The sequence below is a fragment of the Lygodium microphyllum genome, chromosome 2 (genome assembly GCF_053477565.2).
Source record: "Lygodium microphyllum isolate KBCC chromosome 2, Lygodium_microphyllum_v1.1.10, whole genome shotgun sequence".
Classification (NCBI taxonomy): Eukaryota; Viridiplantae; Streptophyta; class Polypodiopsida; order Schizaeales; family Lygodiaceae; genus Lygodium; species Lygodium microphyllum.
The window spans coordinates 67,690,316-67,704,159 of record NC_141136.1 but is presented as its reverse complement, the minus strand read 5'-3'; the positions used below and the strand labels follow the sequence as shown (position 1 = coordinate 67,704,159).

General features: G+C 39.1%; 1 protein-coding gene across 1 annotated transcript in view; it reads left to right on the top strand.

The window, feature by feature from the left end:
• LOC148039847 (altered inheritance of mitochondria protein) overlaps nucleotides 1–7,045 on the top strand; it is a 77,985-nt gene extending 70,940 nt beyond the window's left edge. The window contains exons 4-5 of the mRNA XM_087694556.1: nucleotides 6,055–6,136; nucleotides 6,257–7,045. Coding sequence (XP_087550682.1) covers nucleotides 6,055–6,136; nucleotides 6,257–6,377 — 203 coding nt within the window. The 3' untranslated portion in view covers nucleotides 6,378–7,045. The remainder of the gene's footprint in view (nucleotides 1–6,054; nucleotides 6,137–6,256) is intronic.
• The last annotated feature ends 6,799 nt before the right edge of the window (nucleotides 7,046–13,844 follow it).

Genomic DNA, 13,844 nt, shown 5'->3' with positions numbered 1-13,844 from the left:
GGGGTGAGTTCACATCAACTGAATTCAAGTCATTTTGTGACTTACATGGTATTAAGAGGGATCTTACAACCCCTTCTAGTCCTTCTTCAAATGGGGTGACTGAAAGATATAACAGGACTTTATGTGAAAGAGTGCGGTGCATGCTGTCCACTGCCAATCTCCCTCATGCATTTTGGGAAGAGGCACTCAAAACCGCAGTTCACATTTGCAACCACTCTCCAAATAGGTCCTTAAATAATGGCATCCCTGAGGAGGTTTGGTCTGGCAAATCGGCCTCATATGACCATCTACGTATATTTGGCTGTGATGCTTTTGTACATGTTAGGGATGAGCTGAGGAACAAACATGACCCAAAATCCACCAAAGGCATTTTCATGGGCTATGGTGATGAGGGTGAATTTGGCTACAGAGTGTGGTTACCTCAGTCCAAGAAAATTATTCGCAGCCGTAATGTTGTGTTTAATGAGGCAAAATTGCTGAAAGGCTCTTTAGCCTCTAATGAAGATCTGAAAAAGGTGAAATTTCAGAGTTTACAGCCACCCATAACTTCAGAAAATGAGCCTCAAGGTGCTGTACCACAGGCTGAAACTGATGATCAGCCGGTTACTTTTGAGCCAGATGATGATGGACAGCAAGTAGAAGCACAAGGAGGTCATGAACAGCAAGATAGGCTTGCTGATTATGAAAATGCAGGTGCTGGAAATGAAAATGAAGGTGCTGTACATCATGAACAGCATGCTGAAAATGGTTTACAGTAGCAAATGAATGCTGAAAATAATATACCTCCTGATGTAGACCCAATTCCTGACAATGTTGATCATTGGGTACGCAGGTCTACACGCGTAAGAAGGCAACCACATAGGTTTGACCCCTCCTTGCATTATGTGATGATTACAGATGAGGGTGAGCCTCTTGCATACAAAGAGGCCAAGTCATGTGAGTTCAGCAGTAAGTGGGAGCTAGCTACGCAGGAAGAGATTAAATCTCTATATGCAAATGATACTTGGGATCTTGTGTCATTACCAAAGGGAAGGAAGCCACTTCCAAACAAATGGGTGTACAAAGTCAAGACAGTTGATAGGAAACCCAAGTACAAGGCAAGGCTAGTTTTCAAAGGTTATGCACAAAAGGAAAGAATTGATTTCCAAGAGGTCTTCTCACTTGTTGTGAAGATGACCACTTTATGTGTGCTTTTTACTCTTACTGCTGTTTTGGATTTAGAGCTGTATCAAATGGATGTAAAAACAACTTTCTTGCATGGTGACATTGATGAGGAAATCTACATGAAACAACCCGAGGGCTTTGTAGTTCCTGGAAAAAAACAGATGGTGTGTAAGCTAAAACGCAGCCTTTATGGGCTGAAGCAAGCACCACGGCAATGGTACAAAAAGTTTAATACTTTTATGCTATCTCATGAGTTTACACGCAGCCATGCAGATCATTGCTTGTACATGAAAAAGGATATAGATGGCAGCCCCATAATACTTGTTTTGTATGTGGATAATATGTTACTAGCTGGGAAAAGAAAGACTAGCTTGGATGCTCTCAAAAATCAGCTGAAATCAGCTTTCTCCATGAAAGATTTGGGGAATGCAGAGCATATTTTGGGCATGAGGATTTGTAGAGATAGAATGCATAAATTGCTGTTTTTATCTCAAGAAAAGTACATTGGAAAGGTACTGGACAGATTTAACATGGCTGAAGCTAAGCCTTTTGGGGTACCCTTACCTCCTTATCTCAAGCTTAGCAAAGCCAACAGCCCGAAAGATGACGTGGAAGCAAATGCGATGGTTGCTACTCGTTCAGACATTGCTCATGCAGTGGGAGTTGTTAGCAGGTTTATGTCAAATCTTGGCAAAGCACATTGGGAGGCTGTCAAGTGTATTCTTCGATACCTTAAGGGTACACAAAGAAAAAGTATTTGCTATGGGCAGGGTGCACTTAGTTTGCAGGGTTATTATGATGCAGACATGGCAGGTGACTTGGACACTCGTAGGTCCACTAGCGGGTATGTCTTTACAGTTGCTGGTGGGGCTGTTTCTTGGTGTTCCAGGTTGCAAAACATTGTTGCACTGAGTACCACTGAAGCTGAATACATATCAGCTACTAAAGCTTCTAAGGAAGCTATATGGTTGAGCAGACTTGTAGATGATCTCGGCATGTCTATGGGTACTGTAGTTTTGGGATGTGTAGCCAGAGTGTAGTGTATCTGGCTAAGAATGCCATGTATCATTCACGCACAAAGCATATAGATGTGCGATATCACGTCATTAGACAGATTCTGGAAGATGGTCGAATCACATTGACCAAGATTAAAACACAAGATAACCCTGTAGATGTTCTCACTAAAAGTCTAAGCAGAGCTCAACACGAGCATTGCATTCGACTAGTGGGAGTTGGTTAGATAGAGGTTCATATCGGACCTTTAAGTGGGAGGTTGTTGGGATATAAAGGCCCGGTAACCTCCGTGTATATAGTACACCCACATTGTACATGTGAACACACCCTTTACGTGCCCTAAGTATAAATACATTTTATTCTTTGTATACCAACACATTGTTGGTACACTCTTATCTTCTCGTACTTTCACTCTGCTCACACTCTCTCCAGCCGTCACACTCATACGCTCCTGTTCGAACTCAAACTCTCTAAGCTGTGGCCTTACAGTCCAACAAATCCTTTAAGAACAATATGCCTTGCATACAGTCTTTCCAAAGGTCAAAACCTTGGCCATCAAACCGTTTGATTTCCATCAAACTCTTAATGTCAAAATTGGAAGAAGTTGCAGCCATTTTTATCACAAACACAAGTGTAAATGCATTGAACTGGAGGAGCACAAGCTAAACCAGCAAAAACATTGCTGTTTTTGCCCAACCAGCAATAAACCTCTGCTGTTTTTACATAAACCAACCACCACATGGGCAAATACTACAGAAATTTATCAAAATCTGCACAAAATCCCAAATTTCCAAGTCCAACAATGCGTAATTGTCAGCCAATCTGACCCAGCTGAGCAAAATTTCATCAATACATGAAAAGCCCCAAATTTTCCAGGTCCAATGTCAAGAAATTTTACTCGGATGAGCGAAATTCCAACAAATTTGGCAAAATCCCCAATTTAATTGAGGTCAACATGCACAATGCCTGCAATTTCGGACACAAATGTCATTGTCAAGCATAAACAACATCAAATCTGGGAAAAGCCCTAAATTTCCAAGAGCAGATTTGCACAGATTTGTGTTATGTGCTTAAACCTGCGAACACCTGGAAGAGTAGGAAATAAGAAAGATTGAGAAATTTTTGATTTATCAAAAAGGGGTTTGGGGGGGGGGGGGGACCTGCACGTCTCGTCAGTCCGTCGCGTGCTGCGAGACCTCGCCGGTCCCGCTGGGCCTCGTCGATTGCTGTCATGCCTGCCTGGTCGTTTGTTGACTATCGCGTGTTGGTCCTGGTCACGAGTGCCGTTTTTCTTGTCGACCTATTGCCTGGGCTTGTGACTATAGACTACACTTGTCGTGCAGTATTGCATGTTGCCTGCTCTGTTGCGACTGCTTCCTACGACTGTAGCTTGTGGCTATTGCTTGCACCTCAGCAGCCCGTTTGATCCGTCGGTCTCAATGATGACTGCATTGTCTGTAGTGATTGCCAGCTTGTACCGTCAAGCTCTGATATTAGTTATTGAGTGTGCAGATAGCGGAAGCAAGAAGATTTACAGCAGGGGAAGTGTGCAGGTGAGTGAGAGTGAGTGTGATAGAGAGAGTACGAGCTAATTTGGGTGTACCAATAATGTGTTGGTACACAAAGAATAAAATGTATTTATACTTAGGGCCCGTAAGGGTGCATTCACATGTACAACATAATAATACGCGTGTACAATACACGGAGGTGAATAAAGGACCTATACATCCCAACATCCTCCACTGATCCAAATGCCTCTCAATGACATAAATGATCAGCAAGCCTTTTGAGCAATTCGCCTCTTGATCTTCACCCATGACTTGTACAAAATTGACCCTTGGCTGGCCAAATGCTGCCCCAATCAGTTGGGATGGGTTGGCATATGAAATCCTTGGCAAATCCCTTAATTTCAGCTGCTGATTTCAGTCTTCAATGCCTCTAATTGTTGGCATGGATCCCATTGTGGCTGATAAAGCCTAATTTCCGCTGCAAATTAGGGTTTATAGTAGAAATTCTTCTACTGCCCACCAAATCTGGCTGAGATGTACTTCAAATGGCTGAGATTTTGCTAAGATTATCAGAGAACAGGCTGGAGAAGGTAAGAGAATGCGGTAGAGAGAGAAATTTCTAAATTTCCTCGCGGGAAAGACCCGAGAAGTGGCTGCTGCCCTGCCTGATCAGCCTAAAAGCTGTCACTCGTTGCTTTAGGAGCCACAAACTGCTGTCGCATGCATTAAATGCTGCCACCAGCCCCTATAGACACCATAAATGCTGTCATCTGCACTTGGGAAGGTATTTCCTACTGTCGGCAGTCTGCAAATGGTCTCCACAACAGCAAAATCTGATCAGCAGCCTGTTCTTCCTGTCTCCCTTAGCCTCAATGCTTTGAATGAGTCTCTACAATCCCCAAACACCTTCTCCTCCATTGCATGGGAATTTTCGCCAAGTGGTAGTCTTCTCTTTCTATTTTCTAGCAATTTTCAGCCATTTAATTAATTCTCAAAATTCATTAAATCTGAAAATTAATTTCAGCCCGTTTGACCCTGCCCAAAACTAGATGTGCCTATCCACAATTTAATTGGCTAGGCCATTTGCAACTCCGGGTGGTCCCAAGCCTTAATCGACCCATGCACAAGTATTAATTAATTAAAGTAATGTCTAGTCCCTAGTGTGATCATTGACACTTTAAGCCAATTAATTGTCCTAGGGCCAAACTGACACTAATTGTCATACAAAACCCAACTGTTGTAATTGCTCGTAGCTTTTGCCTTTGACACCCACTGCTTCCTCGGGGTCTTTGCCTTGTTTCTTTGAAATATTTGCCATGTTTATCACATGTGCATCACAACATTGCACATTTGATTATTAAATTAATCAAATGTCTCTAGCAAAAGCAAAGCATTCAAATATTTCACATCCTCGTGACAGGTCGATCATGTGATTACGGGATTTTCAAGAAAGTCATTCTCTCATATTTCTGAACAGCACCTAAGCAATGAGTCTTCTTGCAGATAGAGAGGATAGAGGAACATTGTAATAGACGGGAGCTGATTGCTAGTCAATAACTTTGTTCATTTGGACAGGAACAAAACAAAGGCAAGTGGTTGTCATGCAGATCTGTTGTTGACATTTTCAAGTAAAGTCATTGTATGCATGGCACTTAAGAGGCTTTGCTTATGCTTATGCTTACAAGAAGAAGCATTCATTGTTGGAGAGTATCTGGATGTGATTGCTGATTGCTGCCACTCCACAAAGGTTAGAAAACACGTTTGGATAAAAGTAGCAGATCGAAACCAGCACTTGTTGGAATGGTTTAAATCTATACTTTTTTCGTTGGAACAATAGATACCATCATTATTGAAATGGGTTCAAGTTACTTTTTGGTCCTATGCCAGTAATCATGGAGTTGTTCTCTCTCTTTTTGTTTGTTTTTGTTTGGGTTTATATATATGTGTGTGTAAATTTTCTTTTTTGGGGGGGGGGGGGGGGGTGTCTTTTTTGTTTTGTGTTTGCACCTCTAGATTCATAGTACTCCAGCATTGGCATAGAAAGCTGCTGCTGCAGCCTTAGGCTTCTCACTTGGAGGCTTTCACAGGCTCAGCACTTTTTTAGTGTGCGCCTCCAGGGTTCAGTCTTTTCACATTGCTACTTTATATTGTCTTCAGATATGGGGCGATTGACGTTAAAGGAGTGTATCATTGCTTAAAATGGATCTGTCTGACTGAATGTTATGAAATTAATAATATGGAAGTACCAATCTTTTGGCAGCCTGTTTTGATAGCTTTTCAGCAACTGTTTTGAATTTTTGTTTTCTGTTATGGAACAACTTCAAGATGGATTTAAACAGAGGATCTTTCCTTTGGACATGATTTGCAGCGCCAATAATGCCAAGACCACCATCATCGATTCGGCCTCCAAGTCCGATTGGAAGCTTTAACCCGGAGGAATTCAGTAATCGGTCAGTTTTTCGATCTTGCTTTAAGAGACCTCTTTTCATGTGCTTAGCTGATTTGGGTTTATGACCCTTGTATGAAATGGAGTTTATGTGCTCATCAACTGGAATTGTTCTCTAGTGCAGGTTTCTTCGCAGTTCAGGACTTGTTGCAGGTGGTATAGCAAAGAATTTGTCCCGTGTAGGCAACTCAATCAAGTCAATGGCCATAGATATATTTCATCCTGATCGAGGCAGGCCAAAGTAGTATAGTTGATGCAGAACCTGCAGGTCAAACAGGGGTTTTCTCAACCAAAGGCTTCTTGTTATATTGAGTACAGCTTTAAAGTCTCGTGATTTGGCAACTTGGAAGCAAATTATATTCAGCCAAGCCTATATACATGGGAGGATCTTGGACAAGTGATTCGGCAATTTGGATCCATGACGGTTTATATGCAGTGATGAGGCATATCTTCTCAGCTCTGTAATAATGTTTTGTGGTAGACTTTGTTCTATTTGCTGAAGGTCCAGTGCAGGCAAATTTCTGAAATGCGGTCTTTTGTAGTTGCCTTTGGCAAAGTTCTGTCTAGCTATACTTTCGTAGCCTTGAGTTCTAAGGGCTTCCAAATTGGGAGTGCCTTAATAGCTACTGCATTATCAGTAGCAGTGCCTTCTCCTCACCTCTTATCAAGACAGCTTTTTGCTGTGAAGCAGATAACAGGTAGATTGGTTCAAATTGCTGAATTGTATGCTAGTTCTCTTCTGAGCCTGGGCGCTTGCATGGATGAGAGAGATGGGGAGTGTTTCGTTCCCTTTCATAGGTATAATATGAAATTGGTCTACATGCCACCTCGAAACCAAAAGCAACTTCCTTTTATTCCCATACTCCCTAGAGGATGCTCAGATAAATAAATCTTTTCCACAAATGTAATCAAAGTTCTATAAGTATGTGATTGAGAAGTAAGAGAAGTTTGGACTTAAAAGTGGATTTAAAAGTGCCAAGGCTGCATGATCGACCACAGTTTATATTCTATGTTTGTCTTGGTTGTTCAATGTGGTTTCAAGGCTGTGTGGTCGGCCACAGTTTATGTTTGTATGTTAGGTTTTTGTTGCTCATCAGGGAGAAAACAGTGTCACAATGACAAAGTAGTGGTATGTGCCTGACGTATACCCTAAGGTGTTGTGTGGGGGCTAAAGTGTGTTGTATGTGATGGAAGAGCTGTAATGTATGTACTGGTGGATACTCATCTAGCATCAGTTAGGCTTTGTATGTACCTGATGACAATGCACCCGTGCTTGGTGCACATTGGTGCATTCTTGTGTGTGGTGGGGGTTAAGTATGTAGTATGCAATGGAAGAGCCATTACTTATCTTCCTTGGGCGACTTTAGTCTATGAAAACTGAGGCTGTGCAAGGTTTTGGAACTTAAATGTACTTGAGCATATAATTTAAAGAGGTATGGTACCCAGTTTTATTCGAACTAAATAAAGTGGATTGCCTATTCAACATGATTGGAAACACTAATTTAAAGAGGTATGGTACCCAGTTTTATTTGAACTAAATTAAGTGGATTGTCTATTCAACTTGATTGGAAACAGTTGCGGACTACCATGGCCTTTGTGATTGGACTGTGTGCTTCAATTCAACATTTTCTGCTGTCTAGAAAGAACCTACTTAGAGTCTTGCACTTCCCAATGGGAGATTCTCCAAATAGAAGATGGAAACTTTTACGTTTTAATGTGTCTATACTTGCTGAATGAATGAAAGTTCCATCCATGTTCTTGTCAAGAGTCTCATGTTTACTTTTTGCAATGTTGTCAAAGAGGAAAAAGGTTGATGCTTGATGGCTTGTAGCATTGTTAAGATGAAGTGTATTTGTACCACATGGCAAGTCCTCTCTTGAATTCAAAGAAGGGAGAAATGGAGGGAACTTGATGGGTTTGCATGGATCAAAGTAGATCCCTCCAACAATGATGAGAAAATGATTTCGATAATGTGAGCTTATTTCAAAGATATTTAGCTTAAAATGTAAAGATGGCTTATGGAGAATTTGAGTGTCATCTAGGGCTTGCAAGGCCAAAGATGAAATCGATGAAAATAAGTATATCGGTGCATAACAACCCCTCTTGCAAATAGGAGCATTGCAAGATTGAATGGTTTGTTGAAGTTGCATGTATCTACAATATTTTACGGTTGGTTGAACTTGTGGACTAAAAAGCATTGGTTAAGACCTTTTCGTGGTTTTACATGTGGGGCATGCAAGATTGGAAAGTCGTAATTCATGTAAAAGTTAAAAGTAAAGAAAAGATTATTTGAGATGATGCATGTGTCATAGATGCCATATGCATGATTTGCACCTAATGCATGGAGCATTAGAAGACCCAATCGGTAGACAATTAAGAACATATGTTGTCAGAGTGGAAATTTGGCCCTTGATCTCTCTCCGCATGGCTAATGTGTAGGGAAAGTTGAAATTCATGAGAGTAAATATTAATAGGAGTGAACAAACCATAAAGAGGGTGGAATAAGGCAATGCATAACTATAATATTGGAGAGAGTCATGATTGGTTGGAGGTGATATCAAGTTGGATGGAACTTGTGTGTATACAACTAGAAGGAATACATCACGAAGTGCACAGATGCACAAAAGGAGCCATTCTTCTTATTAGTAAATTTTGTAGTTCATATAGAAGGGGGACGAGAAGTAAACAATGTGACGTATGCAAAGAAGCAAAGATTTACCAAGATCACAAAGTCTATAATGTAATAACATTAAATGTGATTGAATCATGTTATATGTTCATAGTGTAGACATTGGAGTTTAACTTGTAGTGTATTGTAATGTTGAAAGGCAACAAAATTGCACAACTCCTTGATGCACCATATGTGCTTAAGATGGATTGAGACAATTTTAAATGCAGAAAGAAAGAACCATGTTGGTAATTGAGATCAACATTATCATGTGTAATATCTATTCTGATGTAAGTAAAATTTTTGCCATAAATAAGGCTTCGACATTTGTAAGAAGGCTCCCCATCTTTCATATATTTTTTAAAAGTTTTCTCACATCTTTTTTGTGCTACTTTTAGCTTTTGTGTGTAGTGATAAATGTACTAATCTAAAAAGTGATATCAAGGTGTAAGTTTTTGAACAAATTCCGACATGAATATTGGATGTTTAAAGACTTGATGGTTTGCCTTCATGATGAGATGTAAATTCTTTAAATAGACAAAGTTTTATATTATGACAAGGTCCAAAACTCTTTATGCCAAGTTGGATATCATGGTGAGGTTCTAATATTGGAAAGCATTAAAATGTAAACGTACATTAATATATATTTTATCTCATTATTTGCTTATACATATGCCACAATACTGAAGAAGTTTGATGATCTCCCCATCTTTTGCATAGAGGTTGGCCATTAGTCTCTAGAAAATTGAATGGATATTCTGGCTTTGGGAGCCTCACAACAATAGTAGGAAAAAAGGGCTGAAAGTGCAAGAGAGCCTATCGATACCTTCAACAATAAAAATCTATTGTGTATTTTTGGCAGTGGGTGCATAGATTTGTGTGGAGATGTATCAAAGTATGGCACAATTTTCCTAAAGCAAGACTATTGAACCTTTAAACACAAAGCTAAGTAAATTTCACATGTGCAAATGGTGCCAAACTCAAGCTGTCTATATACGATCCTACAAGAATAATTACTTTGACAATGTTGAAAAGTAAGACCAAAGAATTGATGGAATTGCAATCTATAAGTGAGTGGATGTAAGTTTGAATGAGAGAGCCTACGTGTCTACAAGACCAATGATAGTTTAGTGGATGTCAATTGAATAATGCGGTGTGTGCAAAGATCCATTTAAAAGAAGCCCTTTAGAGGATGGGAGAACAACACTTGATTTAAATTGTATGTTCAACACTACTCCCTTGCATTAAGTCCTATTTTGCCAATGATACTTTCATATTGCATTTGATTTAAGGGGAGCTCTATGCTCTATTTCACATCATGATATATATTATCCTTTATCTCATCATAAAAATTTTTCATAGTAGATTGTTTATGGTGATATCTACATTCTATAATACACATATTGCGTTCTTCTTGCACTTGTTAATAATGCTCGAAGGCCAAATTTCTGTCAAGTTGCATTTCTTGTAACTATCACAATATCTCGTGATAAGCATTCTCAGTTACATTGTGCATCTTCATGAGTAGCTTCAATAAAGGAACTTGAATCTCGATTAGAAGAATAGCCTCTTTCCCAAAAACCAATTGAAATGGTGAGAATCGAACATTGCACTTCATTGCTACTATCCTATAAGCCCTTAAAGCACTTTGTAACTCTAGATCCCAAGACTTGGCGTTCTCCATAGTCATCTTTGTCAAGGTAGTCATAAGCTCTCAATTAAATCTTTCCTTCATACCATTGCATTGAGGATAGTAAGGAGTGTTGTACCTATGACTTATGTTCATCTTCATCAGGGTAGGCATAAGCTCTCCATTGAATCTTTCATTCACACCATTGCATTGAGGATTGTAAGGAGTGTTGTACCTATGACTTATCTTCATCTCTTTAGATAGAAAATCCAAAAAGTTTCCTTCAAACCTAGGTCATTTGTTTGATAGGATCTCTAGAGGTACTCCAAACTTGCAAGATTCTCATAGATGTTCTCCACATCATTCTTCAAGATACCACAACAGTCACTCTAGCTTCAACCCATCTTGAAAGACAATTCACTATTGTAAGTATATATACCTTCTTTGTGGACGTGATTGACAAGGATCAGATAACATCTATTCCCCATTTCTGAAAAAGATCATAAGCCAAGATAGAACTCCTAACCTCATTTTTCAAAACTCCTTTTCTCATATTCTAATTGCAAGCATGTTTTACAACAATGGTTAATGTCTCTTTGTAGGCTAGGCTGCATATATCCTTCATGCAATATCTTCTAAAGAGTGATTTGGAAAGCAACATATCCTCCACAAGATGCTTCATAATTTTGTTCTAATCTCCTCTTCCCATGGTACCCACCTCAAAATCAAGTCTAATCCCTTCACAAATCAGTTGCCATTCACCATTTTGTACCTTCTTATAATAGACAACTACCTTTTTCTCTTTTCCACCTCCTTGAACTTTTGCAAAGCAACAATAAAATTCACCACAATAGCCTCCTATGTAGCTTCTTGAGCAACCCTATTCTTCTTATTTGCCAATATGCCTAAGAATCCATGCTTCCTCTTTTGATCCTATTACATCTCTACTTTAGTTTTGTATCCTTCACCTATTGTACCCTAAGGATTTGTTTCACCACTATCAAGGCATCCCCTTTGATCATTAACCTCTTTATCTCTAGGTTGTGAATGACCTTTAGAGCTTTCTCCAATATTGTGTAATCAAATTCATTGTTGCTTTGCACATCTAACTTAAAATCCCTACTTCTTATTTAGCCTTTCTCTTGGATCATGTAGTGCAAGACCCCTAGAAGCTTTCTTATGGGCTCTTCTATAATAACCATTGAAGAACAAAATAAAAGCATTCTCAAATTCGGTGATTCAAATGGGGGATTTCATACTTTTCTTAATCATCGTACGATCCTCCCAATAAATGAGAAAATCTACCAAAGTCACCATTGAATTTTCCTCCATAGGAAATGTAAATAGAACTCCTCCAATTCTACCACCCACTTAATTAGTCTCTTGATAGTATGGTGTTGTTCAATTATTGGGGTAATTTATCATGACAACAAAATCTTTGGGCAAAACATAACCCATTCAAATTTTGAAAAGTTTCTTTCTTAGTTAGCATCACTTTTCTATAGTAGAGTAGCCTCGTATATTCATAAGCCCTTCTTGTCTGCAATAATACAACTCCAATTGCATTCATCTCCACTAAAGGCTTCGTATATAAATCTCTTTCCTAATCTAGTGGTTGCAAGCTATCAAAACTTCCAAACACCTCTTTCACCTTCACAAACACCTCCTGGCACTCCTCTATTCATACTAAAGGATTCAACATTTCTGTTTGTTCAAGAGGAAATAATAATTAAGATGCCAGTGGAATTTACTTAAATAAGTATACCTTTTAAACAAAAGTCACTAGTTTTTTTTTGTGTTTTCTAAGGAAGGGAGCAATATTAGAGCCTTCACTTTGTCAAGGGTTTGCTTCTATTCCATTTTCAAAAACTAGATGTCCCAATAACTTCACTTTAACTTGAGCTAGCTTGCACTTCTTAGGGTTTGACTAAATCCTTGAACTACGCAATCTTTCAAAAGCTAGATATTGCTTCTCACAATGATAAACTCTAGAACTTTAGATACAAAACTTGTAAATAAACACTCTTATACATTTCCTCACATATGGTTCTAGCACCACATTCACCCTCTTTTGAAACCAAGCTAGTTCGTTTGATAGACCAAAAGGTAAGTACCCCATGGAGTGATAAAATTCATCTTCTTCTCATCCTCAAGATGAATATTTAGCTGAGAATACCCCAAATGTTTATCGCATAGGCTGTATTGCTCATCCTAGCAATTTGATCCAAAATTGGATCAACAAAACCTATAGAATAATGATCCCTTTGAGTGGTAGCATTATCCACATTAATCCTCTAGCCACTAGTCTTCTTATCTTGGATATATAGACCTCACCTTTAGGAGTTTCTCCACCTCTTTTTTCAAAACCATTACTTGATCATTCGATAAGGGTCCCAATCTTTGGCACACAAGTTTAGCTCATTTCTAGCTTTGGATGTAATGCCTCACCCTAATATCCTCGAATATCATCAAGAGAAGTAATGAAAAAGTCTATACATTTACCAAGAATAGCTTTGGTTTGCCTCTCCTCCTTGGCCAAGTTTGAACTAAGCATTACAATAACTCCTCAATATCTTCTCCCGTGCCATCTTTGTCCACTTCTTCCATTATATGAGTGAGAATAGTTCCTCCTTCATCCAAAAATAATAGTTGGTACTTCATATTCAAAATCAACCTCTCACCTTGATGTCTCTTCTTCTCCTATTATATCCTTTAACAAAGGTGATTTACTTTCTGGTTCCTCCTCTTCTTCACTTTCATCTTCAACTACTTTACGGGCCACCATAGTGAACTTATTCTTCAAGCCCTTCTTGCCATAGAGATTAATAAGGGCTCATCCCCAATCTTGGATAGCCCTAATTGCTCTCATCAGAGGTCTTCCCAAAATCAATGGAAAAATTCCTAAACCACTAGGCATCAAATGACAATTTATTTTTGTGGAAAGACCAAATACTTTTACCTCCAAGTTTGTTGACTCCAACGCATCTAATGTTTAAATGGTTAGCAAGATTGATTTGAAATCATGAAGGGCCTATCTTTGCCAAACCCAGTCTCTGCACACAAGCCTATGTAATCACACACTTTTGAGCACAATCTTTGATTTATGCTCTGCAATGTTCTCTCTAGGATGCCAAGCCTCCATATATGTGGAAGATCCTTCATGCAATGCACATGTATTGTCCCTCTCTTTGGTTTTGCTTTGCATGGGCTCACCAACCTGTGTTAGTAGATTAGTCAGTTCATGTATGAGTCTATGCATGTTCCAGTGGGCTTGTTATGTTTTTATTTTATGTGTGATATTGTCTACCTAGTTTTTTGGGTGTGAGCGCATGATCTATAGCCGCTTGGCATCACTTATGTGGCCAACTGCATTAATGAGGCCTCATTAATGCGAATTGGAACTATCCAAGTTTT